The sequence below is a fragment of the Eriocheir sinensis genome, chromosome 32 (assembly GCF_024679095.1).
Source record: "Eriocheir sinensis breed Jianghai 21 chromosome 32, ASM2467909v1, whole genome shotgun sequence".
NCBI classification, from domain to species: domain Eukaryota; kingdom Metazoa; phylum Arthropoda; class Malacostraca; order Decapoda; family Varunidae; genus Eriocheir; species Eriocheir sinensis.
In genome coordinates, this window is record NC_066540.1 from 13,182,151 (window position 1) to 13,209,299 (window position 27,149).

The window sequence follows — 27,149 nt, forward strand, 5'->3', positions numbered from 1 at the left end:
TAGATTCAACCGTGAAACTCCAACACTTCTAAATCCGTCCCAAACATTCAATTAAAGAGTCAAGCTAGCCACGTAACTGTCAATAAATAAATAAATAAATAACGTGGCGGATATGTCCATTTAGACCCGTTTATCAAGGCGTGGTTAGTTGGTTTTGTTGATTTTTTTAGATATCACTTTTTACGACTGAGTTTGTAATATATAGATTCAACCGTGAAACTCCAACACTTCTAAATCCGTCTCAAACAATCAATTAAAAAGTCCCTAGTCACGTAACTGTCAATAAATAAATAAATAAATAACGTGGCGGATTTGTCCTTTTGTGATATACCCGTTTATACCCGTTTTTCAAGATGTGGTTAGTTGGTTTTGTTGATTTTTTTAGATATCACTTTTTACGACTGAGTTTGTAATCTGTAGACACTGAAAATCCAACACTTTTAAATCCGTCCCAAACATTCAATTAAAGAGTCAAGCTAGCCACGAAACTGTCAATAAATACTATAACGGCGTTTAAAAAATCTGTCAGAAGAGACGGCAGCGTGCCCACGAGCGGCGGAAGTCTGGAAACTCTGGAACTCTGGGACTCTGGAAAGAACTATCACTGGACAACGCGTGGAGCCTGAGTGCCTTGTTCCCACGCAGCACCAAGTCGCCACGAAAACACCCGCCGACACACCACTTCACAACACTCACACCATAACTCAGCTCAACTCTACACACAAACAAATCGAACACACACTCCCCATAATAAAACGCTCATCCGGTTACGACCTCGAAGCGTGCGTGACCTGAGTAAGGGAAGGCCCGCACACACACTCCCGCTGCCCGATAACGTTCGTGAATGGAGGCGAGGGACGAGGGAAGGTGACGGTCAGTGTGTGTTGATTATATAGCAAAAACCCCTCCCCCCCCCAAAAAAAAACAACTTTAGAGTAGATACACCTGTCGAACGAAATTTAATAATGTTTTTCGGCATTTTTCAATCTTTTAAACGGTTATTTTTTCCCTGTTGTCTGTTAAAATATGAATGATAATAGTAGTAGAGCCTCTTCTTACTGTTATCTAATGTTTGTGAAGGGAAAGTAAGTCACAGCGCTACATAAAGTAAACAAAATATTGAGTCGTGGCCGAAACGCAGGTGTGAAAATAAATTAATTTGCACACACAAATATATATAACACATGAAAGAACTCTTGTAATTAGTCCCGGGACGCCTGGCGGACACCAGGTTTAGTGCCAGGACGGACACACGCAAATGACGTGGATCATTCTCATAAACAAAAGCAAACATGAAACACGAGGTTGTTACGGGCCGCGAGCCAAGCATGAAACGAAGTGTCACGTCAGTTTGGAGTATCATAGGGAATTTATGAGTTGTTAGACCAAAGTGTGATACTTTTTTTATTATTTTAATATCGGCCTCCGTGGTGTAAGAGTTACCATGCTCAGATACAAATCCGCGGGCCGTGGTTCAGAGCCGGCCAAGGTAGTCATGCACAGCCTACCCACACCCCGGGATGCATCTCCCTTATAGGTTAGTCGATAAATGGATACCTGCGGAAGCCTGGCGGTGGAAAACAGTGGCATCTCGCTGGGAAGTTTCAGACACCGCCGAGTGGCCTAAGACTGCCCACATGCTGTCCTGAAGACCACCTATCAACCCGGACTCTTAGAAGAAGCGTCCAAGTGAATCAAGGATGAGCTTCAGGAGGCAGAATGAGCAAAGAATAGATGGCGCCACTATAAACATTTGCTTGCGCCATGAAGGGCTTGGTTCGAACACCAAGCCCCTGAAGAAAGCCTACGGGCGCTATAGGCCATAACGTAAGAAAATAATAATAATAATAATAATAATAATAATAATAATAATAATAATAATAATAATAATAATAATAATAATAATAATAATAATAATAATAATAATAATAATAATAATAATAATAATAATAATAATAATAATAATAATAATAATAATAATAAAGAAGTCAAAGAGAGGGAGATGAGCTCCGCGCCCCCTCCCTCTGTACCTTTTATGTGTATCGGCCCGTTTAGGTAAAATAAATATATGACGGAAGTTTTTATGTTTCACTTGGTAACACAAAGTCTGTCCTCATCATCGAAAATTACTAAGGAAATTTATGCATCTACTGGGGCTCAGGACGAGGCGGCGCTCAAACTTCAGAATATTTACTCGGCGTTCCGACAAAGTAGAAACAGATGACAGAAGATTAAAGTTTTATTTGACTAAGTGATCTTTCATCATCAACCCCACAAAATATTATGGAAATTTAAGAAACCCAGATGCTTAAGAGAAGCCGATGTTTCCTGGAAGAGTTTTACAGTATATTTTGTTTTGTCCTGCTTGTTTGTTTGTTTATTTGTTTGTTTATGTGTGTGTGTGTGTGTGTGTGTGTGTGTGCGTTTGTTTGTTTGAAAGGCGTTGTTATAATGAACTTCAAGATTCCCTTATCTCGTTCCAACGGTGTCCGAGGTTTGAACTTTTAAACATTTTCCTCTTCGGTAGACTTCAGATCGAAATCTTAATAAAGAACAAAGTAAAGACAGAACAGACGAGGCCGAAAGACATTATCAACTTTTGTTCCGGAGGTGCACTGATGCTCCCCTTTTGAATATGTTTAAGTCGTAGGAAGGAGGAAATGTACATAATTGTTTTTTCCCTTCCCCGGCGGCGAAGCTCAAGAGTCAACAGAAAAAGGTCAGTCATTGTCTATACCGGGGAAATTTACTCTTGAATTCTCTATCTCAAGGCTTCCCGGGGCCTTGAATTCTGTGAGTTCCATTAACAAACAATACCTTCAGGACTGTCACTAAACATAGGACTTAGCAATGACACGAGAAGGACGACTGTATAGGGAGAGATATGGCCACCAAGCAAAGGGATGCATTGTTCACCTCATAGGCAAGACGATTTCATAGTTTTTTTTATTGACAGTCTAAACTCCTCATCACGTGCTTGTTCAGGGCGTAAAACAGGTAGATTACCCGATCTGAGCAACAAAAAAATCAATCACGTACTTTTCCTCCTTATTATGGCTCATTCAACCATAACCTGTACATCACCAGTTAACTAATGAGGTTTTGTGTTCGTTTTCCTATTGCATGAAATAAATTGATAAATAAGTTGATAAATATGACACATACAACTAATGACCACAATGAGCTTATTTTTGCAACGAGAGAAGTAACATCAAAGTGATCGAACCTCTAAACTGAACACTGGATGCTGATTGATCCCACTCCGGGAACCCCTAAAGCATACAGTCACACAGCAACGCAACACTTCGCTCCACACACGACGCTGTACAAGAAAGTTCTTTGTTCTTTCGTGAATGTAAGAGGATGTAAATTGTGCTATTAGATGAGGGTAATTATGCCAGATCACAATATCAATAAATACCGCACTTTTATCCACGGTATCCACGGTTCGTCATGGAAGGAGGAGTCACGGGCGACGCTTACACAAGAAGGAACAATATCTGCTAAAAATATTCTAGATTTTATACATGGAATTGAAGTAATCTAAACTGGATGCAATCAGTGAATAATAATAATAATAATAATAATAATAATAATAATAATAATAATAATAATAATAATAATAATAATAATAATAATAATAATAATAATAATATGAGTAAAAGGAATAACAACATTAATACTTTCAGGTGATTATACGGAATACAGTATGTCAAAATAATACCCGTGCCGTCAAAGGGTAAAGCATTGGCTATGAAAACAAATCAGACCGTCACGCTGAGGACTGGTACTTGCTGCCCCCACGCACGGCTTGCCAAGTTGTCCCCCGCCTACCCACGGCTTAGGAAGATCACAAGGAGGGACTGAGCCAAAGAACATGAACATACGCCCACCGCTTTCCCCGTGCTCTCTGCTCAAACTGAAAGCAAGGATCTACCCAATATGTAAACAGATTAAGCTTCACAGATCCATCCATTACGCGCATTACTTACCTGAAAACATGCAGGAAGGAATGTCCATAATTGATTTTTTCTTTTTTTTTGCCCCCGGCGGCGCAAGGCGAAGAGTCAACACAAAAAGGTAAGTCTTTCGCTCTAATGATGACACTTCTTGAATCCTCTGTCCCAAAGGCTTCCCGAGGGTGTGGCTTTATAAAGGAAGACTTTGACATTCTATTCTCTGGTATATGGGCGTGGCATTATAATCCTTGATCACCTCGAGACGTCGTAATACTGCAAAAGTTTAATAAGGCACACACAGTCTGCCTCCTTTGCTTTGGTTAAAAGGATTCATACTTTCTCAGCAATAGTCTCAAAACACTATAGCTCCTAAGGACAGCAGTGTTTCTGGGATTTTGTTTTTTCTTTTAACACAGGCATACCTACCGACCAACCAACCTACCTACCTACCTACCTATAAACAAACATGCATACATACATACACACATACATACATACATACATGCATACACACATATATACATACATACATACATGCATTTACACATATATACATACACACATACATACATACTTGAGAATAAATATTGTACACAAAAAATAAAGAGCACTACACACACACACACACACACACACACACACACATCACTCCGTGGCGCAACTAGTAGAGCGCTGCGCTGGCATGCTTCACGGTCTGACAAGGCGGCGGTTCGAGCCCGCTCAGGCCGGATTCTTTCCGTTGACTAGGAGTGGTTAATGTCCCTCCTTAAGCAAGGGGGATGGGGTGTGTGGTGTGTGAGGTCCTGGCAGTACCCAGAGATCGACGATAGAGAGCACCTGCTCATATCGGGAGGGTATCTGCTGGCGATTACGAGTCCTATACGTGATCAGGCCGTAGTGAATTACACACACACACACACACACACACACAAACACAAAACCACTTCAAGCACACACGCATAGGAGACACTCTTAATTCCCCACACCTACTTCCCACCTACGCACTGTACATACAAAGGTAGTACAGCTAGCCAATTTTTCTTAGGTAATAATAAGTGCAGAGGCGACCTAAGGTTTAGTGGGGCTGCTCCCTCGAGGCTACGTGACCAGGAGAACAAGGCGTCGCTTTAGCTAGTCACGAGGACTGTGTTCTTGCTGCCCTGTCACGTCGGGCGTCGGTCGGTGGAGGCAGCTGTTCCTCGCCAGCAGGCACGCCTCTCGTCTAAGGAGTCGCTGCTGCCTCGCCCCAGTCACCATACCTCAACCCTACACCGCCACTGCCCGCTTCTCCCGCGTAACATGATGGAGTGACAGTGTTCGTTCCGTGGTTGTCTAATATCTCTGGGCCGCTACAATCCAGGGACGGGTGAGTGTTTCTGACAAAGGCCGGCAAGCCTTCATGTTGGGTTGTGTTTGTGTATTCATGACTCGTGAGCGCTACTGCCGGAGTGCTCACAAGCCTGGCCTGGGTGCGGCTCCGGGTGTGACTACTATACGGAGTGCATACTGAGGATGAGGCGAAGCGTTCAAGGGATTAGATAACAACTTAATTCCACCTCCACACAGTACATCCACGACTCTGACGATCTTCACTTGTTTACGCAGTGACTTTTGCTTAGTTCAAAACATCACTTTGAGGTGGAGCTCACGATATAGAGCAAATGAAGTGAATAGATAATGTAAACAATGTGCAAGATACTCACGTGGTAATATGGAATAGGAAAAAAAAATGGTTTAACGATACGAGGGTGCAGCTTCTGGTGCGCTGGTGTTTCTCTGCCTCTGGGAAACCACAGTTATGAATGATTGGCTGTAGTTTCATTATATTTTTTCATGAACGATCAATATGCATGGTGATCATTGTACCGAACGATGTACTAATGCAGTCAAGGATGAAACATACAGGGTTACTCACGGTGGGTCCAGTAGTTGTTGGTCGGTGCTGCCGATAAACTTTGTAGGGGAGGGTAAACTTGTGTGTTGTGATTACGTGTCGCCTGCTGCACCGCCGCCCCGCAGCGAGCAGTAAGGCGCCTCGAAGACATATCAGCATATGAAAATACGTGCTTCCGCTGCATCTGAATTGATGACACATATTGAGTTAAAAACTCAAAATATAAATAATGATGAGTGCGGCGGGTGAGTGAAGCGACACGCCTCCTGCCGTATGCTTCCCGTTAGTTACCATCGAACACAGTGAGTGAGGCATGACAAAAGACGCGATAGGCAGGCTTTTTGCACTAAATTGCACCCTTTCCGATTCTAAATAAGGTAATTGAATATATAATAAATGCACTGATGACTTGATAGATATGGATAAAAGACAGACACATAGATAGATAAACAGACATGCCAAGGAAAAGCCTCCTTGCACGGCAGTTTCTTTTTCGACGAGGATGCTACCGCGGGAGGCTTAGCAATAAACATATACCTCTGCCTGCATCATCACGGGATCAGCGGCGCGAGGCCTGATCCTTGCTAGCGGGGAAAATAAACCACCATGAACAGCCCGCACTGATGCCACGGAAACGGTGACTCAGCCGGCGGGAGAACCACGAGGAGCAGGAGAAGTACCACGAGCAGGAGCAGCAGTAAGCACCAGGCAGTGTATAGCAGAAGCAGGTAGCATGAATATTAGCAGCAGTAGAGGCAAACGTATTCGTAACAGTAGCAGCAGTAACAGAATCACGAGGAGAAACACGTGACAGCAGGACCAGGAGCAGCACGAACATTAACAGCAGAAGAGAAAAAAAGTACAGTAGCAGCAGTAGTAACATAACCAGCACCAGCAGTAGAGGAAGAAGTGGCAGTAGCAGTAGCAGTAGCAGTAGTAACATAACCAGTACCAGGAGTAGAGGAAGAAGTCTATAACATGAGCAGCAGAAGTAGGAAGGGCAATCGCTGCAGTAAAGGAAAAAGTAGCAGTAGCAGTAATGGAAGGATGAGTGGTGGCAGAAGCAGTAGCAGAACGAGTAGTGGAAGAAGTAGCAGTAACATTAGCAGCAGTAGAAGAAAAATAACACATTAGCTTGCAGTAGGAGAAGGAGAAGCAGTAGGTGAATAAGTTGCCATTGGTGTGTGATCTTAACGTAACCAAATAATAAATACAGGCATGAATTACAAGTAGGTGAATAAGTTGCCATTGGTGTGTGATCTTAACGTAACCAAATAATAAATACAGGCATAAATTACAAGTAGGTGAATAAGTTGTCATTGGTGTGTGATCTTAACGTAACCAAATAAATAAATACAGGCATAAACTACAAAGTGCGTCCATTGAATTATCACTAAGCAATCATGACTAACTGAGGTGAAGGGGACATACATTTTGACTGATGCAGAAGTCTGACCCTCGCAGCGAAGGTAACACGGAATACACCTAACCAGTGATTAAACTCAAATGCTGTATGGGAGGAAAAATACGGTATACTTGTTTTTTTACGCCCTTGCACTGTCTCCTCTGCTGTAAAATAAAAAAGAGCACTCAGTGTCTATTATTACACACGTTTTCCTTATAATACGTACGCAGGAACACGTTTTCTAAGTTTTCCAAGTTCTCTACTAATCCCCACAATCATGCATTCCTTCATTCTTTACTTAATCACTTTTCCTACCTCTCCGTCTTCCCTCCCGCGGCTTACTTCCCCCCCCTCCACCACGCCCCCTCTCCTCCTTGCCTCCACATTCTTAAATCTATACTCCCTCCCTCCCTCCCTCCCCATCCACTAAGCCTCTCTTCTCTTCCCTCCATTACTCAGCATAGTATTCATTCTTTCTTCTCTCTCTCTCTCTCTCTCTCTCTCTCTCTCTCTCTCTCTCTCTCTCTCTCTCTCTCTCTCTCTCTCTCTCTCTCTCTCTCTCTCTCTCTCTCTCTCTCTCTCTCTCGTACACACCCTTTTTCCTCATTTTTTTTTTTAGTTTTCTCCTCCGTCTCCCTCTTTCACTTTCCCTTCCAACAATTCCGATAAAAGATTGTTGAATAAATTGTTGACCGGACAATACGTATTCTTTAGCATGCATTCTTTTTTTTTTTTACATTTCTCATTTTACTTTTATATTTCTCAGTTTTTTCATTACTCATTTCATTCTGCCATCGCTGCTTCCCTCTATCATCATGCATCTCCTATCTGTCATACCAGAGCTCACATTTTTCCCTCCCTTTCATTCTTCCATCGCTCCTATTCTTTTCCATCTCTTTCCTTCACATCCAGACTCCATCTTTCCCCTTCCTAACCCCTTTCCACTTTTTGTCCCTCTTTCCAATCTCTCTCGTACCCATCCATTTCTTCCCTCTATCCCCTTCCATCTGTATTCTTCCATACCAGAGTCCACCTTTTCCGTTCCACCCTTTTCCACCAATCCCTCCTTCCCTTTCCCTCTCGTCCCCTTCCATACTAGACCCCACCTTTTCCCTTCTCTCCTTTTCTCTATCCCCCTCCAGTTCTTTTCTCCCCAACTATACTCCAACTTTCCCTTCCTAACCCTTATCCACCTTTCCCTCCTTCCCCCTCCTTCTCGTCCCCTCCTGCACGCGTATTCTCATCTTTCCAAGTAACCCACGTGCTGACCTTATACCTGTAATTGCTATTGGCTGCCGCTGAACCACAAGGCGCAGGTAATACACTTAACTCAGGTGATCTTGGCCTTACCTCCCCTACGGTGTTTGGGAGATAATTAAATTCCAGGTGAGGCAATGAAACAACTGTGTGAGGAAGAGGAAGTGTGTGTGTGTGTGTGTGTGTGTGTGTGTGTGTGTGTGTGTGTGTGTGTGTGTGAGAGAGAGAGAGAGAGAGAGAGAGAGAGAGAGAGAGAGAGAGAGAGAGAGAGAGAGAGAGAGAGAGAGAGAGAGAGAGAGAGAGAGAGAGAGAGAGAGAGAGAGAGAGAGAGAGAGAGAGAGAGAGAGAGAGAAGGAATGGTATGTTCACCCTCTTGACCCGGCAGAGGAGTTGGCCGGCTCACGGAAGGGCGGTCGGTCGGTGGGGCGTGACGCGGCGGAGGGCAGGGAGATCAAGGGAACGAGACTCGGCCCTTATAAACGTCTGGATTCTAAAACATCAACTTGCACGACCACCAGACTGATTTGGAAGGACAGGCGGATCAGCTACTGTGTGTGTTCTATATGACGCTACAAACCAGCCTTAGTTTGAGTAAATTGTAGCGGGCAGTTTTGTTTTTTTACAGCAAAGGAAGCGACTCAAGCGTAAAAACAAAGAAAATATAGAAATAAAGTCCGCTACGCACTGTTCCTATAAATGTAAACAGAATGAAAGGCCAGAAGAGTGGTTGGAGTGGTCTGAAGCTCTATTAATCTTACTTTATTATGGTAAAGAATCGGCAGACCAAAAAATAAGCAAACAGAGAAAAAAAACATGTTCACACTATGACGCTGGAGAACTGGAGTTGCCAAGAAGATATGCAAAGTTTATGACAAGAGTTTCTAAGCCTGTATTCTTGAACGTCTCGGCGCTTCAGTTCGCCCTGTTGAAAAGCCTCTCGTAGAAGTTCCTGGGATTTTCATGGACTGTCTCGTGATGCCAGTGATAGTTTTACACAACTTCTGCATCTTGAACGGGAAGATTACCCATAAAGAAGAACGAGAGAAAATAATAGAGAAAAGAAAAGGGCACTGAATATAGGAAAGAAGAAAATGAAAGAAAGAGAAGAGCAAAATATGAACGAGAAAAAGAAATAGAGAAAATAATAGGGCACTAAATATAGGTGATTACAATAACAAAAGAGAGCAGGAAAGAAGAAAATGAAGAGTAAATGAAGAAAGACGGAAAATAAAAGAAAGAGAAGAGCAAAAATATGGAAAAAAGTAACAAAGAGGGCAAGTAGAACGAGAAAAAGAAATAGAGAAAATAATAGGGCACTAAATATAGGTGATTACAATAACAAAAGAGAGCAGGAAACAAGAAAATGAAGAGTAAATGAAGAAAGACGGAAAGTAAAAGAAAGAGAAGAGCAAAAACATGGAAAAAAGGAACAAAGAGGGCAAGTAGAACGAGAAAAAGAAATAGAGAAAAGAAAATGGCACTGAATATAGGTGATTACAATAACAGAAGAGAACAGGAAACAAGAAAATGAAGAGCAAAAGAACAAAGACTGGAAGGAAAGAAAGACAAGAGCAAAAACATGGAAAAAAGGAACAAAGAGGGCAAGTAGAACGAGAAAAAGAAATAGAGAAAAGAAAAGGGCACTGGATATAGGTGATTACTATAATAGAAGAGAACAGGAAACAAGAAAATGAAGAGTAAAAGAACAAAGACTGGGAAAGTAAAAGAAAGAGAAGAGCAAAAACATGGAAAAAAAGATGTGTTAGAAAAAGAGAGGAAAAACGACAAGTATGAAGCAGAGGGGCTGAAGGGAGATGAAGCTTCTTACACATCCATCAGTTGCCTGCACTGTAAAAAAGATTGATAAAAAAAAAAGGAAAAAATGAATCCCTGAAATACACCAAAATAGCCTCAAGGCTCACTGTATATTGCGTAAAGGCTTATTTTAAACTGAATTGAAAAAAAAATGTTGGCGCTATCTGGCATTCGGTTCCCTACGACTGACCCGCCCACTGACCACTCTGCTCATGAACTAACACAAACCATAAAACCGAGCCGCTAATATCTTCCAAATCCGTGACTCGCCGTGTGTTGTTGTTAAAGGCTTCCTGACACGCTTGTTGACGAGGGGTAAATTGTGGAGCTGAAGTCGGTCTACCTTGGTTTTCAAGTTGTTCACCTAATTGCAAAACCAATTTTCTTGTTTAATCGTGGCCAGTATCCTGCAATTTGTGCAGGAGCAAAGCGTCGTGTAGCATTACGTCACGTAGATTAATAATTATGAAAACAATAAAAGTAAAAAAAGAATCACCTTGGGAGGAAATATAACAGTAATAACTGCGCTGAACATCGTGCCTTCATGCCATCCACGCGCCTCAGCCGCTCCCCCGGCATGGTGACGCAGCCGCCGGTCCTTGAGCCTCGGCCGGGCGTCACCTAAGGCTGTCCATGATTATTATTGCATTTATCCATCAAAGTATTTTTCTTCATGCGTCGGTCTAAATCGCAGGTATGCTATCTTTTTTATCTGGATAGAAGGAAGCTGGTGGTTGACGCAGACACGCAAGCATTCTTTTTTTGTGACACTGTTTTTTTCCTCTTCACTGCTTGGCCCTGCTGCTCGCCCGTGCTCCCCCACAAGTCACTGGTAGTTCGGTCGATGGAATGGTGAACGGCACATGAGTAACATTCACCCACTCGACGATGGCTGAGAATTATCGGTCGGCAACGGGGAGACTTGAACCCCAGACCCCTAACCGCTACGCATCGAAAAGCTACAGTTTTCCTAAGAAGCATCGCAAAAATATGGAAAATGGCACTAAATATAGGTGATTACAATAACATCTCTTACTTTACTTCACGAAATATCTTCTAAAACTGTCTCTTATTCTAATATCTCTTACTTCACCCGCCCCCCCCCTACTCTATCCAACATTTTAGTTAGTTATCATTATCTCTTACTCATTTTCTCATCTCTTACTTTACTTCACGAAATATATTCTAAAACTGTCTCTTATTCTAATATCTCTTACTTCACCCCCCCCACCCTACTCTATCCAACATTTTAGTTACTTAGTTATTATACCCTCTTGTGGTCCAGGGTCCCGGCCGCCTGGAAGTCCTGTCTACGTACAACACAGACTTCACTATGAGAGAGTCTGCGTTCATCCGTCGCACCATCTTGGCATTCTTTTTTAGGCAGCTCTTTAGGCTTCTCAATTCTGAATCATTACTAAGCAGTGAGGAATTATATTTTAGTTTGCATAAAGAGAATAATAACTTTCAACAATCTTGCAAAGTGAAATATCTAGTTCTGAAACAGTCCTTCCTGTGGTTTTCGTTCTTACTCTCCAGCCGTCACCACTTTCACGAGAAAAACGGGCATCATAGCACTGACATTGTCTTAGATATCCTTCAAAATTTATTCTATCATGAGCATCTTGCGAGTTTTTTTATTGTTTATCTTCGTTCATTCGTCTGTTACATGTATCCTTCAAGTAAAGGGAATATGAATTAAGTACAGAAAGAAAATATGAGTGAGAATGGGACCACTTGAATGATGGAAGAGGGTGAAAGTTCCACAGCCTACACGGCAAACCTACATTCTTGTCTTTAATATCTTTTACCTCATATTGTATAACTTATCTCGTGCTGGAATGCAATACCGCCTCTGCCGACGCCGCCTTCCGCATGTTACCTGTAATACGAACAAAACACGCCTGCCTCCTGCACAAGACTGAGCAGAGATGGACGAAGATAGATCATGGATGGAGGAAGGCGAACAGACTTCCTCTGTGTTAAAGAAGGTATCCTCTTTTGAAACACACACACACACACACACACACACACACACACACACACACACACACACACACACACACACACACACACACACACACACACACACACAAACAAACAAATAAAGAAACAAACACAAAAAGTACGCAAAAAGTATATAAACATACGCATTCACATCCATTGATTAATTCATTCATTCACAGTACAATAGAGTATTTAGAGCAATGTGTGTGTGTGTGTGTGTGTGTGTGTGTGTGTGCTCGCGCGCCGCGCGTGCGTGTATGCGTGCGTGCGTGCGAGATGGAGAGAGAAAGAGAAAGCTTCTTCCCGGCACAAGCATGAAGAAATTGTCCATAAACACTCGGGAGACGCCGCTAGAATTCATACTCACGCACGGTGCACCCTTGTGTGTGTGTGTGTGTGTGTGTGTGTGTGTGTGTGTGTGTGTGTGTGTGTGTGTGTGTGTGTGTGTGTGTGTGTGTGTGTGTGTGTGTGTGTGTGTGTGTGTGTGTGTGTGTGTGTGTGTGTGTGTGAGGTACGCCACGCTTGTTTGCCACAGAACACCACAACAGTTGCAGTTATATGTTACAGTAAACATCAGCACGAAGGAAGGCGCGCTAAGAGTGTGGCATTCTCTAACGTCTGAAGTCTCCCAACACTCCCGCCTCGCACACCACACCAGGGGCGGCGGCCGTTAACACGCCGCCTCCACTCTGCGGGACACAAACACCTGCCTTCGTGGCGCTCCTCGGCCTGGCATTAATCGCCAAGGCGTTGCTCTGCTGTCGCCTGGTAACGCATACCTGTCCCCACTGGAACAAAGCATTCCTTCCCTCCCTCTGAGTTAAAAGGAATCTCGGTCCACGTGACCCCTGGACCATACTACCCGGGAGGAACATATACCGATAGGTTGTGTCCGGGGCTAGGTCGGGCTGTTAGGCCTGCATTCTGGGGAGGTAACGTTCTCCTCTACAACTCTAGTCTGTGGCGCTGTATCGTGAGGAGGATTTGCTCTAAAAGGACGGATTTCACCCATACAGGAGAACCCAAGGGCATTTACAAGCTCAACATGCTCACGAGGCCACTCAAGAGAGTGAGGTGGAGGAGAGAGTCCGTGCATGTCTGATGTTGGACGCATGCTGGAGGGGAAGGAGCTTGCTTGCTCGACCCTTAAGAAGCTTGCCGAGGTTACCGGTGGGTGCTGTACACTCAGATTTGTATTATGTTATATCGATTCGGAGTCTGATGAGTGCGTGCCTTCCTGAAACTTATGGAACTAATGTTTTATTGCGGCTGGAATGAGTCTGCGTGCATTTGGCTTTCACGTGGGCGCCGCAGCCTTGCACTGGAGGCTGAGTGCAAGTGGCTGCCGCGGGACAATGGGTGAATAGCAGCGAGCGTCAATGGGATTACAAATGTCAGAAGCGTGTTTTAACAATGAAAGCGTGAGGTGAGCATTCCCAATCCCGCTGGCGCGGCGAGGAGGGAGGCGAGAACATATTTCCGAAGTGTTGCATCCATTCGAGGCGCACAGCATACGAGGAGGCGGCTTGTGCACAGCAGGCAGGGGGGCGAAAATAAAGTAACATCCCAAAGTCTGTTTCAGAGGGAAAAAGTTGCTACCGTGAACCTTGTTCGGGCTTGGCAGTAAACTGGTGTGTCAGAGCGATCATCACCTTGTTGGTCTCGAGTCTGCGGAGGTCAATGCCTCAATAGATGACGCAGGGTTGATTGTTACATTTATATTACTACAGATCATCATCTTATCCTGTCTCAAAATGCTCGGAAAAACCCTCAGTGGGTGAGCTGAATGCTGACTCACCGGGCCAGAACGGTTTATCATTTTGCTTCAAGCTTTGCTGCACTCAACGCAGCCGTTTCCCCGGAAATTTATGGCTTTCCAGAGTTACTCTCCACGAAACTGAGCCGCATTCACCCCCACACCCCATCTTTATAATGAATGAGAACAGTCCAGTCATCGGCCCGGAGGCCCATTCATTCATTTGAGTAAGTGGAGCAGAGCAGCAGAGACGGACTGCGGACTGACGTAAACGGACGTGACCGCGCGTTTCAGCACGACGGATTTGGCTGCTTATAAATGTTGCTGCCTGGCGATGTGCTCTCTCACCCTCACGACGATGGACGACAGGATGATGCGGCGACGATGCCGACGTGGCAGGCCTTGGCTGTGGCTAAAACATTACGTCATTATAACAGAGCTGAATGTCCCCATCACACACACACATAAAAAAATAACAAAATAAATAAATAAATAAATACACACACACACACACACACACACACACACACACACACACACACACACACACACACACACACACACACACACACACACACACACACACACACACACACACACACACACACACACACACACACACACACACACACACACACACACACAGACACACACACACAAAAAAAAAATACACACACACACACAAAAAAAATACACACAAAAAAATAATAATAAATAAAATAAATAAATAAATAAATAAACATACACACACACACACACAAAAATAAACACACACACACACACACACACACACACACACACACACACACACAGGAGCATAACAATAATATGTAGGCCATCACCAAGACTTGTGCAAAGATGATGTTTTCACTATAACGGCCGCCGCTCAGCTCAGCCGCTAAACATCTGAGACCTACTTTTGCATATTGGTATTCTTTTTGTTTGCACACACATGTAATCAAATGTAGAAAATATGTGTCGTCAGGGTTTCGATTTAAGAACAAAAGTTTGCATTTTAGTACAAGTTCATTACCATATCATTTTAGTCCAAGTTCATTACCATATCATTTTAGTCCAAGTCCATTACCATATCATTTTAGTCCAAGTCCATTACCATATCATTTTAGTCCAAGTTCATTACCATATCATTTTAGTCCAAGTTCATTACCATATCATTTTAGTCCAAGTCCATTACCATATCATTTTAGTCCAAGTTCATTACCATATCATTTTAGTACATGTTCATTACCATATCATTTTAGTACATGTTCATTACCATGTCATTTTAGTACAAGTTCATTACCATATCATTTTAGTACATGTTCATTACCATATCATTTTAGTACAAGTCCATTACCATATCATTTTAGTACATGTTCATTACCATATCATTTTAGTACATGTTCATTACCATATCATTTTAGTACAAGTTCATTACCATATCATTTTAGTACAAGTTCATTACCATATCATTTTAGTACAAGTTCATTACCATATCATTTTAGTACAAGTTCATTACCATATCATTTTAGTACAAGTTCATTACCATATCATTTTAGTCCAAGTTCATTACCATATCATTTTAGTACATGTTCATTACCATATCATTTTAGTACATGTTCATTACCATATCATTTTAGTACAAGTTCATTACCATATCATTTTAGTACATGTTCATTACCATATCATTTTAGTACATGTTCATTACCATATCATTTTAGTACAAGTTCACTACCATATCATAAATTCAAGTCCAACTAAAAGCACGCAGTTTTCTTGTTGAACTCGAGTAGATATACAAATACATCTGCAAAGTACTGAATCCCACTAGAAATCATTGTTATTTATTTTAAGCATTAGAATGTTTTCCAACAACATAAAGTATATTTGAAATTCAGACGCCGTACATTTGATTTATTCTACCTGGTGAGCCCAGAATACAATCATGATGCATTAGGCCACACCTGTCTTGCACCCTTAACCCTCTCCCCCCCCCCCCGTGGTCATTACTTGTCACACCTTCACCCTCTGGTACTCCAAACTACTTACTAAATTTTAAAGTACATGGACTCCAAATCCAAACACAGGTGCAAAGTAAATTATGAACCCCAGGTAAATGTACGAATACGAGTTCATTAATACCGTGAACTTAAGTACGAGTGCGGCTCGGGTACTTTGCCTCTGAGCCAACGCTGTTTTTTATTTATTTTTCTACTTGCTTTTTTTTTTAATTCACGTCGTACTCAAACACGCTGCCCTGGCCGGCTTATATGTATCCATCTTTGACTCCCTCCCTCACACACACACACACACACACACACACACACACACACACACACACACACACACACACACACACACACACACACACACACACACACACACTCCCCCTTCCCCCACAAAACCCATACATTACCATTCCTCACTTCCACCGTACACACACACACACACACACACACATACACATAACACACACCTCCCAAACCTTCCCCACCTATCACCCATCCCTTAACAAACAAGCCCCCTCCTGTACTCCACTCCCCCTCCCCCCCCCCCCACACACACACACACGCCAACACCCAAATCAACACTAACACTCAGACAAATGACGGACAGATCTCGCCGGCCTCATCTCTTTCCTTTCCCTTTGATACAGAAGACTTCGATCGGCGTGTCTGTCACTTCGAAGCTGCTGCCAGACGGGGAAGGTGACGCTCCATTGTGCGGATCTGCCACGAAGGGAACATGGCGGAGAACAAGAAACTGAAGGGCGGGAGGATTCTCAGCAAGCGGGGCGGTGCTGGGGGTGCTGGCGGCGGCGCTGGCTACGGGGCGGTGCTTGGCCTGCCGACCCGAGTGGTGGTGGTGAGTGTGTGTGTTGTGGTTTTTGTTTTTTGTTATATATTTTGACTGGTTGTAAGGAGGAGGTTGAAGAGGTAGGGGGAAAGGAGAAGGGAAGGAGAAAGCGTAGGACTAAAAGAGCAAAACAAGAAAAAAATAAGTAAGGTAAAGAGGAGAGAGAGAGAGAGAGAGAGAGAGAGAGAGAGAGAGAGAGAGAGAGAGAGAGAGAGAGAGAGAGAGTAGTGTGTGTGTGTGTGTGTGTGTGTGTGTGTGTGTGTGTGTGTGTGTGTGTGTGTGTGTGTGTGTGTGTGTGTGTGTGTGTGTGTGTGTGTGTGTGTGTGTGTGTGTATAGCAACTCACGAGGTTATCAATTTTCGTTTCTTGGTATCCACTAATGAGGGTTTCCTGTTCACCTAAATATATGTTAAGGTTAATGGGCCGGTTATGGGTTTATTACCGGCTTCATTGCATCGTTGTTGTGTAAGGTAGATCGCCCGCCCCCGCGCAGATTAGAGGTAAGCGCTATCTACGAGGCCAGTCAAATAACAAAGAGTAATATATTCCAAAAAATGCTCTAAATCTGGTCCAGCAACTAACCAAACAAGATTAAAGCAACATTTACACTCCTTTTAGTTTAATTTAACGATGATTTCACCAAGAGTTTACACACATTTGCAGAGTTGGGTTCGAATCTCTTTCATGGTCATCTTTCAAACTTCACTATATTTTTTTATATTATACTCTATTTACATCGATAGAAAATAAGCTTCATCTACGCCAGCCCAGCACGAGCAACCACCAATGATATTTAACCATTCCTGGCCCTTACCAATCACATAAAGCATGAGTTAGAGAGGGATGTGACCTACGCTGGCATTTTATTAGTTAATGAAAATTTTGTCTACGTCTACTTGTTGCTTATGATAATACTGATTAGTAGCCCCTGTACTGCAGACACGATCCACGAGTACAAACAAGACATTTGTTTGTCATAAATGAAAACATATAATAAATTCATGTCTCGATACGTATAAACATGGCTGAAGAGATGCTGCTGACTAATATTTTGATAACATTGATTTTACCTATTCATCTGTTTACCACTGTTGTTATCATTATTATTATTAGTAGTAGTAGTATTAGTATTAGTATTATTAGTATTATTAGTATTAGTATTATTAGTATTATTAGTATTAGTATTATTAGTAGTAGTAGTAGTAGTTGTAGTAGTATAAAATAGTATTAGTATTAATATCATGAACGTTATTAATTTCGATTTTAGTGAGCGGTAGTTTTTGTATGTAAATTTTGTGGTCAATATAAAAAGAAAATTTGGTCCACACACACACACACACACACACACACACACACACACACACACACACACACACACACACACACACACACACACACACACACACACGAGAGTTAGAGACATTATAGTGTGTGCACATGTGTACGTACAAGGACTCAGAGAAGATCATCACCCTTTAATGCGTTGAGTTTATTTAAACGTTCTTTATTTAATTCATATTTGTTTCCTGTTCCTCCTCGTCGCCTCATTCTTTTTTAATGACAGCGTTTTCTTTTTTCTTTTCTCTCTCTCTCTCTCTCTCTCTCTCTCTCTCTCTCTCTCTCTCTCTCTCTCTCTCTCTCTCTCTCTCTCTCTCTCTCTCTCTCTCTCTCTCTCTCTCTCTCTCTCTCTCTCTCTCTCTCTCTCTCTCTCTCTCTCTCTCTCTCTCTCTCTCTCTTTCCAGCAATTCTTGATAGTCTCGTACGTTAGTTTCTGTTTGTTCCAGTCGTTTTCTTTATATTTATTTTTCTGTTACGTCTTTTTCCCTTTTCTTTCCGTTTTTTTCTTTTCTGGGGTTCGTTCGCACCCTTCCAGTTAGTACTCATACGAGGGAAAGAAAAAGCTACCATGGAACATTTGAAGTGAGGTACAACAAAGATATTTCTTGTCTTAAAATAAATATTGGTAAACATATTTTTCTCAGTTGTTTCTTTGCAATACTTCAGCTGCAACACCACAACAGCAAACGCTCACTAACACGGTATCCGCACTCCCATATCAGCTTTTGTCTCTGTCTGTACCCCTTTAGGCCATTCTAACTCTTTGCATTCCTTAGCTACATCCTATTCGAACTCCCTCCCGTCGAGTAGGTTTCAACACTTCATCCAAACGAATTTCCGACTTTTTAAAGCTAAATTAACTCATAACCACAAATATCTTCATAAAAAGTTTTAACTCTACCAGCAATTAGAACCATAGAGACAACAAAGACAGTGAAGTAGGATAAATTATATTCGAACCCTGATGCAAACTTTTCCGAAGAGATTCTAATTTCTTTTCAGCGTATTATCGATGGTGAAAACAGCGTATGTATAAATGGTAGAGTTAAAACTTATTATGAACATATTTGTGGTTTTGAGTATAATTTAGCTTTATAAAGGCAATTCGTTTGGGTGAAGTGTTGAAACCTATTCGGCGGGAGGGAGTTCGATTAGGCTGTAGCTAAGGAATGCAAAAATAATGATAAAAAAGAGCGAGAAATCAACACTTACTTTGCGGCCACCCAGACATGCGGCGCGGTGTGAGTGAAGCAAGTCCACGGTCTGGAAATAGAAAAAAAAAGTCAGGTCAGTGTAATGAATGTAAGTTGCAAGAGCATTACAAACAAATAATAATCTTTCCTTACAAATTGGTTACCTCGTTTCTATTATTTGATTTGTTTTAATTGACCGGTTTATTGTTGCTTTAAATTAATATGTTAACTCCAAAAAAAAAAGAAATTTGTGCAAGACTTCACATAATTCAAAAGCAAAGGAGAAGATCCACAAAACTATCCGATATACATATACATATAAAAAAATATAGCATGGACTTTCTTCACTGGTTCCAATGTCTTTCTACCACCACTGTGCCGTTTCATGTTGCATTGGCTGTTGGAATGGTAAGTATATGCCCTCCCTCCCATTTACTGTATCTCTTGCAACAACAACAACAATAACAACAACAACAACAACAACAATCACATCACCATCATCATCATCAACAACAACAACAACCACTACCACCACCACCACCACCACCACCACAACAACAACAACAACAACAACAACAACAACAATCACATCACCATCATCATCATCAACAACAACAACCACCACTACTACCACCACCACCACAACAACAGCAACAAAAACAACAACAACAACAACAACAACATATCAATCACTCATCCAAGGCGTCACCATCTTCACCTCAGCACAAAACAAACACAGAAGAGACACCTTCATACATGCAACCTTAACTTCTCGTCTTCAGTAAGCACAAAAAAAAAAAAAAACATAAACTTTCAAATCAACCTTACACTGCAGAAAAGCGACATGGAATTTTAAGTCTTCTTCAGTGAGCACGACGGACATGATAAGCTTTCAATTATTTTCCCTGACACTGCAGCAGAAAGAGAAACAGGCAACCTAAATTCTTCCTCTTTGGTGAGCAGGAGAGTCATGATGCGCTTTCAAATTTGCCTCACACCGCTGGAGAGAAAGGAAGAAGAGAAGAGACCGGGAAGGAGGCGACAGAGGAGAGAAACAGTTGCATGACAGAGCACATTATTATCATTATTTTATAGTTTACTGACAAAACCTTTCCAAACATAGAATACAAAACATAATAAAAAAAAACACTAAAACAATTAAAAATAAAATTATAAACCCACAAGCTAAGTTTTATACAGATACTAAATAAAAAAGCACTAAAACAATGAAAAATAAAATACTAAACCCACAAGCCAAGTTTTATACAGATACTAAATAAAAATTAAAAAAATACTAAACCCACAAGCTAAGTTTTATACAGATACTAAATAAAATAAAAACACTAAAACAATGAAAAAATAAAACAATAAACCCACAAGCTAAGTTTTATACAGATACTAAATAAAAAAAACACTAAAACAATGAAAAAATAAAACAATAAACCCACAAGCTAAGTTTTATACAGATACTAAATAAAAAAGCACTAAAACAATGAAAAATAAAATACTAAACCCACAAGCCAAGTTTTATACAGATACTTTTATAGATACTAAATAAAAAAACACTAAAACAATGAAAAAATAAAATACTAAACCCACGAGCTAAGTTTTCTACAGATACTAAGCGGATTGGAACAGCTCGGAAAGAAAGTCACATTTAAAAAGGTGGACACTATCGCTGCTTGAAGGACCAGCAAGTTCATGACCCGATACATTGTTAGAAAGCCTGGCATGATTTACTGTGGAGGTCTCATGGTGGGGGAGGGGGGTGGAGGGGGGAGGATGTTACCGGATGGGTGAGTTGGGTGACGGAAGGGTGGATGGGGGGGCGGGGTGAAGCTGCGTAACGTTCTCACAAATTTGGACATTTTCTTTTCTGAGTTCAGCGTTGAGTTCACCTGACACTCAAAGGCCAATGCAACGGAGATGAACACCAAGGCCACGCGCAGCTATAACGTAGGCCCGCAATATCACCTTTACTAAAGCACTATCATATTTTTGTTTATTTTTATTTATTATTATTATTATTTGTGTGTGTGTGTGTGTGTGTGTGTGTTCGCTTCCAAGCAATGTCGATGTCGATTGTGCATGTTCTCTTTTTCTCGCTTCCTCCTTATCTTCTTCTTCTTCTTCCTCTTCATCTTCCACAACCTCCTCCTCCTCCTCCTCCTCTTCATTTTCTAAAGTGTGGTAGTGTTAGTGTTATTGTGTGTGTGTGTGTGTGTGTGTGTGTGTGTGTGTGTGTGTGTGTGTGTGTGTGTGTGTCTGGTTGAGTGGAGAACAGATGATGTGTTTCTCCTCAACGTGAACCCACCGCTCGAGGAAAACAAAAACAGATAAAAAGGAAAATTAAATGAAAGAAATAACAACGCGGAAAGCAAAAAAAAATAAATAAATAAAAAAGAACATGCAAATAAAAACAATAATGCGGGAAGGTCAAGTGGAAAGTAAAATATGCGAAAGAAATCATGAAAAGAAGCAGAAACCTTTACTTTTAAGATTCAAACGCATTTTCCTTCCACACCCAAATACCAGTCTCTCTCTCTCTCTCTCTCTCTCTCTCTCTCTCTCTCTCTCTCTCTTCTCTCTTCTCTCTTACTCTCTTCTCTCTTACTCTCTTCTCTCTTACTCTCTCTCCTCTGTTCCTCTCTCTCCTCTGTTACTCTCTCTCCTCTCTTACTCTCTCTCCTCTCTTACTCTCTCTCCTCTCTTACTCTCTCTCCTCTCTTACTCTCTCTCCTCTCTTACTCTCTCTCCTCTCTTACTCTCTCTCCTCTCTTACTCTCTCTCCTACTCTCTCTCTCTCTCTACTTACCCCCCTCTCCCATGCAGTTCGCTGGGTCTACGTATGTTTATATATTTTCAAGTAGTAGCTCAGGTGGCAGAACTCGAGGCACGACGTTTATCACCTGTTCAAGACACGTACGAAGAGAGGAAGCAGTACGTAATCGCATCAAGAAGTGTGAAGAGAAGGAAGAGGAGAAAATAATAAAGGTGGGAATTCTTACTTTCGTTTGCGCTGCGTTCAACTTCGGAGTAAAAGGGAAGGGCGGTCAATTAAAAGCTTATCTAGACGAATGGCCATTTTTCCCTCGATCTAATACCGCGGCATCGCTCGGCGGCGGCGCGGGGAACCTTCAAAAGCTCTCCGTCGAAATGAAGCGAAATGAAGTAAAGCCTCAGTGCGGGAAATTCTCTTATATAAATGGTGAGTGTGTGTCTGTGTGTGTGTGTGTGTGTGTGTGTGTGTGTGAACCCTCCCTGTCTGATACCGTACTTGACTCGTGATCACCAGCCAGTACCCGTCCATAAGGCATCTTCACCTCACTGGACCGATCTCTGGGTGCTGCTGGGACCGCACACGCAAGGCACCCCGCCCTCACTGCTCAATGGATGGGGTTGGGGGGTTGGGGGGGAGGGGGGGGACCGTGACAGTTTTTCTCACCGTATACTTTTTCGGCCTGAGCCACGTGGGAACCTCAGCCTGCAAATTGGCATTCCAGTGCGTTATTCACTTGGCCGGAGAGTGTTTTGTGTGTGTGTGTGTGTGTGTGTGTGTGTGTGTGTGTGTGTGTGTGTGTGTGTGTGTGTGTGTGTGTGTGTGTGTGTGTGTGTGTGTGTGTGTGTGTGTGTGTGTGTGTGTGTGTGTGTGTGTGTGTGTGTGTGTGTGTGTTTCTTGTGCATACTATTCTTTATCACATGTTCCATTCCACACCCTAATTTTATTATTAATTTACTTAATTTTATTTTCTAAAAGCGAAACGTTTCTTTTTCTTCTAATCTTTACAACAAAATTCCATCTTTTCCTCATTTCTCATATAGCTTTTTTTAAACTTTTTATTTCCATTGGTCCACAAAACTCGTTGTACCCTCGTGATTTTATTTATCTTGCTGTCACTTTACGCACAGACCCTGACTGGGCTGTTACTCGACAGTGAAGCTTTTAACCAATAACTGAGCCTACTCCACATACCCGCGAAGATACGAACGCACACAATTTGATCGTTGTTTATGAATGGATGAAGGCCTTCAATTAGGGTGATGTTAATAAGGTTTTGGTGGTGAGAGAGCTAGGTAGGACACGTAGTAATGGTTTTAAGTTGGATATATTTGATTCAACAAGGACATAGGCAATTATTGGTTTACCAGTAGAGTGGTGGATGAGTGGAACAGGTTTGGCAGTCATGTTATGTATAATTGCCAATACCATAGATACATTAAAAAAAAGACTACATAAATTCATTGATAGTGAGGTGAGGTGAGGTGGAGTTCGGTTTACAGGAGCTGCTTTGCATAGGGTTACCGGCCTCTTGCAACTTCCGTATGTTATTGTGTTCTTACATGTTAACTAATACCTCTCCCCAACAGGATGACACCCTGGGACTGATCGAGGCCGGCCCGGCGGAGGCAGAGGCGGGGGCTGGCTACCAAGGCAGCGGCAGCGGCCCCCGGGACTACTACAGCTCCAACACTCACTTCGGCAGCCGCTCGGCCCACAAACGCAGCTCCGAGGGCGCCGGGGTGCTGGACGCGGATGTGAGCGGCGCGTATCAGAGCGGCGGCAGACGGGACTCGAGCTCGGGTTCCAGCTCCCAGTACACGAGTCGCTCAGCCAGCAAAAGAAGTTCCGTTGCGAGTTACAAGATCACCGCCAAGGAGGGTGAGTGGTGGGGTGAGCGTGACTGCTAGGGATGGGGCTGTGTGTGTGTGTGTGTGTGTGTGTGTGTGTGTGTGTGTGTCCGGGGACCTCCTTATATTGTTGAAGGGAGTTCATAATGTTCTCCGAGTGGACGAGAAAAGGATAATATTTCCAGCAAGGAGATAACTTAAGTGCTCTCTCTCTCTCTCTCTCTCTCTCTCTCTCTCTCTCTCTCTCTCTCTCTCTCTCTCTCTCTCTCTCTCTCTCTCTCTCTCTCTCTCTCTCTCTCTCTCTCTTCTCTCTTCGCCCTCTTCTTTTTCTTCCTCTCCTTATTTTACTTCCCCTTCTTCCCCCTTGTTTTCTTTTTCCTTTTCTTTATATTTTCTTTTTCTTCTCTCCCACTCTCCCACTCGCCCTCCCACTCTCTCTCCCTCCCCCTCGTATTATCCGCTCTTCGCCCCGCTCCTCCTTCGGCACCTTCAGGGCAATGGCACGCGGGGGCATCACAGGAGAGGCGTCATTTCACACGGCTTTTTGTCGCATTGCATTCCCCTGCTCTTCAATGCACGCCCTCGCACCCCTAAACTCTCCCTACCCTCCTCCTTGCACTGCCTTGTTCCCCCCTTAAGTCTCCTCTCTTACGCCTTGTCTCCTCTTTATCACCTATTGGCTTTCTCTTTAACCCTCTTGATGTTCTAGTTTTCCCTGCCATGTTTTTTTTGTTGTTGTTTTGTTTGTCTCTCGTTCATCCTACCTGTATTTTTCTTTCCTTCTTCTTTCGAATTCTGTGCCCTCTTTTTATATTCTTGTATCCTCTTTATCATCCTTTGTCTTTATTTTCTTTGTCTATCTGGGTTGTTTTACTGTCTTGTTTTTTTTAGCTTTCTTCCTTTCTTTCTTTCTTTTCTTTCATTTTTTCTTTCAATTCTTCCATCCTTCCTTCCTTCCTTTTTCCCGTTTTCTTATTTTTCTCTTCTTTTTTTTCTCATTTTTCCTTCCTTAAATCCTTCCTTCTTTCCTTCTTTTCTTCCTTCCTTCCTTCATTCATTTCTTCCTTTTCCTCGTTCTCTTCTTTCTCTTCGCTTTTTCTCTTTTTTTCTTCTCTTTCTTTCCTTCAATCCTTCCTTCTTTCCTTCCTTTCTTCCTTCCTTTTTCTCTTTCTCTTCTTTGTCTTCTCTTTTTTCTTTCTTTCTTCTCTTTCCTTCCTTCCCTCCTTCCGTCCGTCCATTCTACCTACCTACCTTCCTTTCTTCCTTCCTTCCTTCCGTCCGTCCGTCCGTCCGTCCATCCTACCTTCCTTCCTTCCTTCCTCCCTCTTATCTTTCACCCACAGCCTCATACCTATCCCCTTCTCTCTTTTACCCTGCCTGTCTTTCCTTCCCCTCTTCTCTATCCTCATGACCACCTATCCTCACTCCTCATTATCTTCTTTTATCCACTGTATTCCTATCCCTTTGCCTCCCTCTACGTATCCAGTCCTCTTTGCCACTCACGAATTTCTTTACCACTCTGACTACCTCTTATCTTTTGGGGGATCCCTGTGTCTTCTCTATCCCCACTGTTCCTCCTTTATCACACTGTTCTTGTCTCATCCATTCCACTATCTCGCCTACCCAGTCCTCCTTACCCCCTATGTCCTCTTTCTTTCCCCTTCCTTCCGTTTGTCTTCTCTTGGTAAATTTGTACACTCTTCGTCATCTTGTTATTATGACCTTATTCTTATTTTTATCACCTGTTCATCTTTCTTTTTCATTACACCTTTTCTCTTTCCTTTTCATATCATTTTTCCTCTTTTCTCTCCATTCCCCCTTTCCTCTTTCCTCTTCCTTTCAGCTTTCTTCTTTACTTTCCATTTCACCGTTCCTCTTTCCTCTTCTTTTCATCTTTCTTCTTTCCTCTTCATTTCACCTTTCCTCTTTCCCCTCTATTTCACCTCTACTCTTATTTCTCTCCATTTTACCTTTTTTTCTTTCTTCGACATTTCATCTTTCTTTTTTTCTCGATTTCACCTTTTATCTCTCCTCTTCATTTCGCCTTTCCTCCTCCTCTGTTTCATCTATCCCCTTTTCCTCTCCATTTCACTTTCATCTTTTTCCCCTCCATTTCACTTTTCCCATTTCCTCTCCATTTCCCCTTTCTCATCATGTCTTAGTCGCCTGCCTCGTCGCCTACCTGTTTACCTCCTCTCCATCCTTTCTATCCGCCTTTTCTCTTTACTTATCTCCTCCGTCCCCTCCATCATCCTCTCCTCATTTGTTCCTTCTGGCTCCATGCTGCCTGGCCTGGCCTTAACCTCCTTCAGTATCGTGTAGGCTTCTGGCTTCCGTTACAACCGCCTCCTCCAGTCTTCTTTCTCTTCATATCTTCTTTCCCTGTCTGCTCTTCCTTCCCTTCCCTCCCCTTTATCTATCCTAGTATATATCTTCTTCCTACCTGTGCTTACCTCAGTAGTTTTACCCTTTCTCGTTGTTCTTTTACTCCTCACGCCTAGCAAGTCCCTTAAACCTTCTATGTCTTCCCCTTTGCACTTCTCTTTTCCCTTGGCTCCCGAATCCCCTTTTCCCTTTGCCCTTCTTTCCCTTCCCTCCTCCACCCATTGACTCCTTTACCTGCTCCCTCGCCACTCTGCCCACCTGATCTCTTCCTTGCTCTATCCCATGGCCCCCTTGCCCCCCTCCTTCCCCTTGCCTTTCACCCCCTCTACCCCTCGCCTCCCTCTTCCCCTTGACTTTCACCCACTCTACCCCTTGCCTCCCCCTTCCCTTGCCTCCACTTTATGGCCCGTCTCGTCACCTCACCTCCCATCGGTCCCTCGCGGCCATTAGCGCAAACTCCGCCCTTTAAGAGATAAGAGAATTGGAGGCGATGGTTGCCGGAATTGTTTTTTAATTTTATCCGATGATCGTAAGAGCGTCTGGGGCTCAGTTAAGCGCTTGGTTCGCTCGCTCTGTATCGCATATTGATGGAAACGGAGGGAGAAATCATTATTGCCAAGACTGAGTTATTTAAAGCAATATGAGTAGAAAAGTT

The 27,149-nt window shown here is 42.7% G+C and overlaps 1 protein-coding gene and 1 long non-coding RNA gene across 3 annotated transcripts in view; one reads left to right on the plus strand and one right to left on the minus strand.

The window, feature by feature from the left end:
- Positions 1-16,804: 16,804 nt before the first annotated feature.
- The window catches only part of LOC127006168 (uncharacterized), a 59,669-nt gene continuing 49,324 nt past the window's right edge, over positions 16,805-27,149 (minus strand). Inside the window, exons 3-4 of the long non-coding RNA XR_007759136.1 lie at positions 19,500-19,550; positions 16,805-16,937 (exon numbers count right to left, since the gene is read on the minus strand). This is a non-coding gene — a long non-coding RNA (uncharacterized LOC127006168). The remainder of the gene's footprint in view (positions 16,938-19,499; positions 19,551-27,149) is intronic.
- Positions 16,822-27,149, plus strand: part of LOC127006167 (zinc transporter 2-like) — a 35,066-nt gene continuing 24,738 nt past the window's right edge. For both annotated transcript variants that reach the window (XM_050875711.1, XM_050875712.1), the window contains exons 1-2: positions 16,822-16,958; positions 23,849-24,140. In XM_050875711.1, the coding sequence (XP_050731668.1) occupies positions 16,839-16,958; positions 23,849-24,140 (412 nt within the window). In that variant the 5' untranslated portion in view covers positions 16,822-16,838. The remainder of the gene's footprint in view (positions 16,959-23,848; positions 24,141-27,149) is intronic.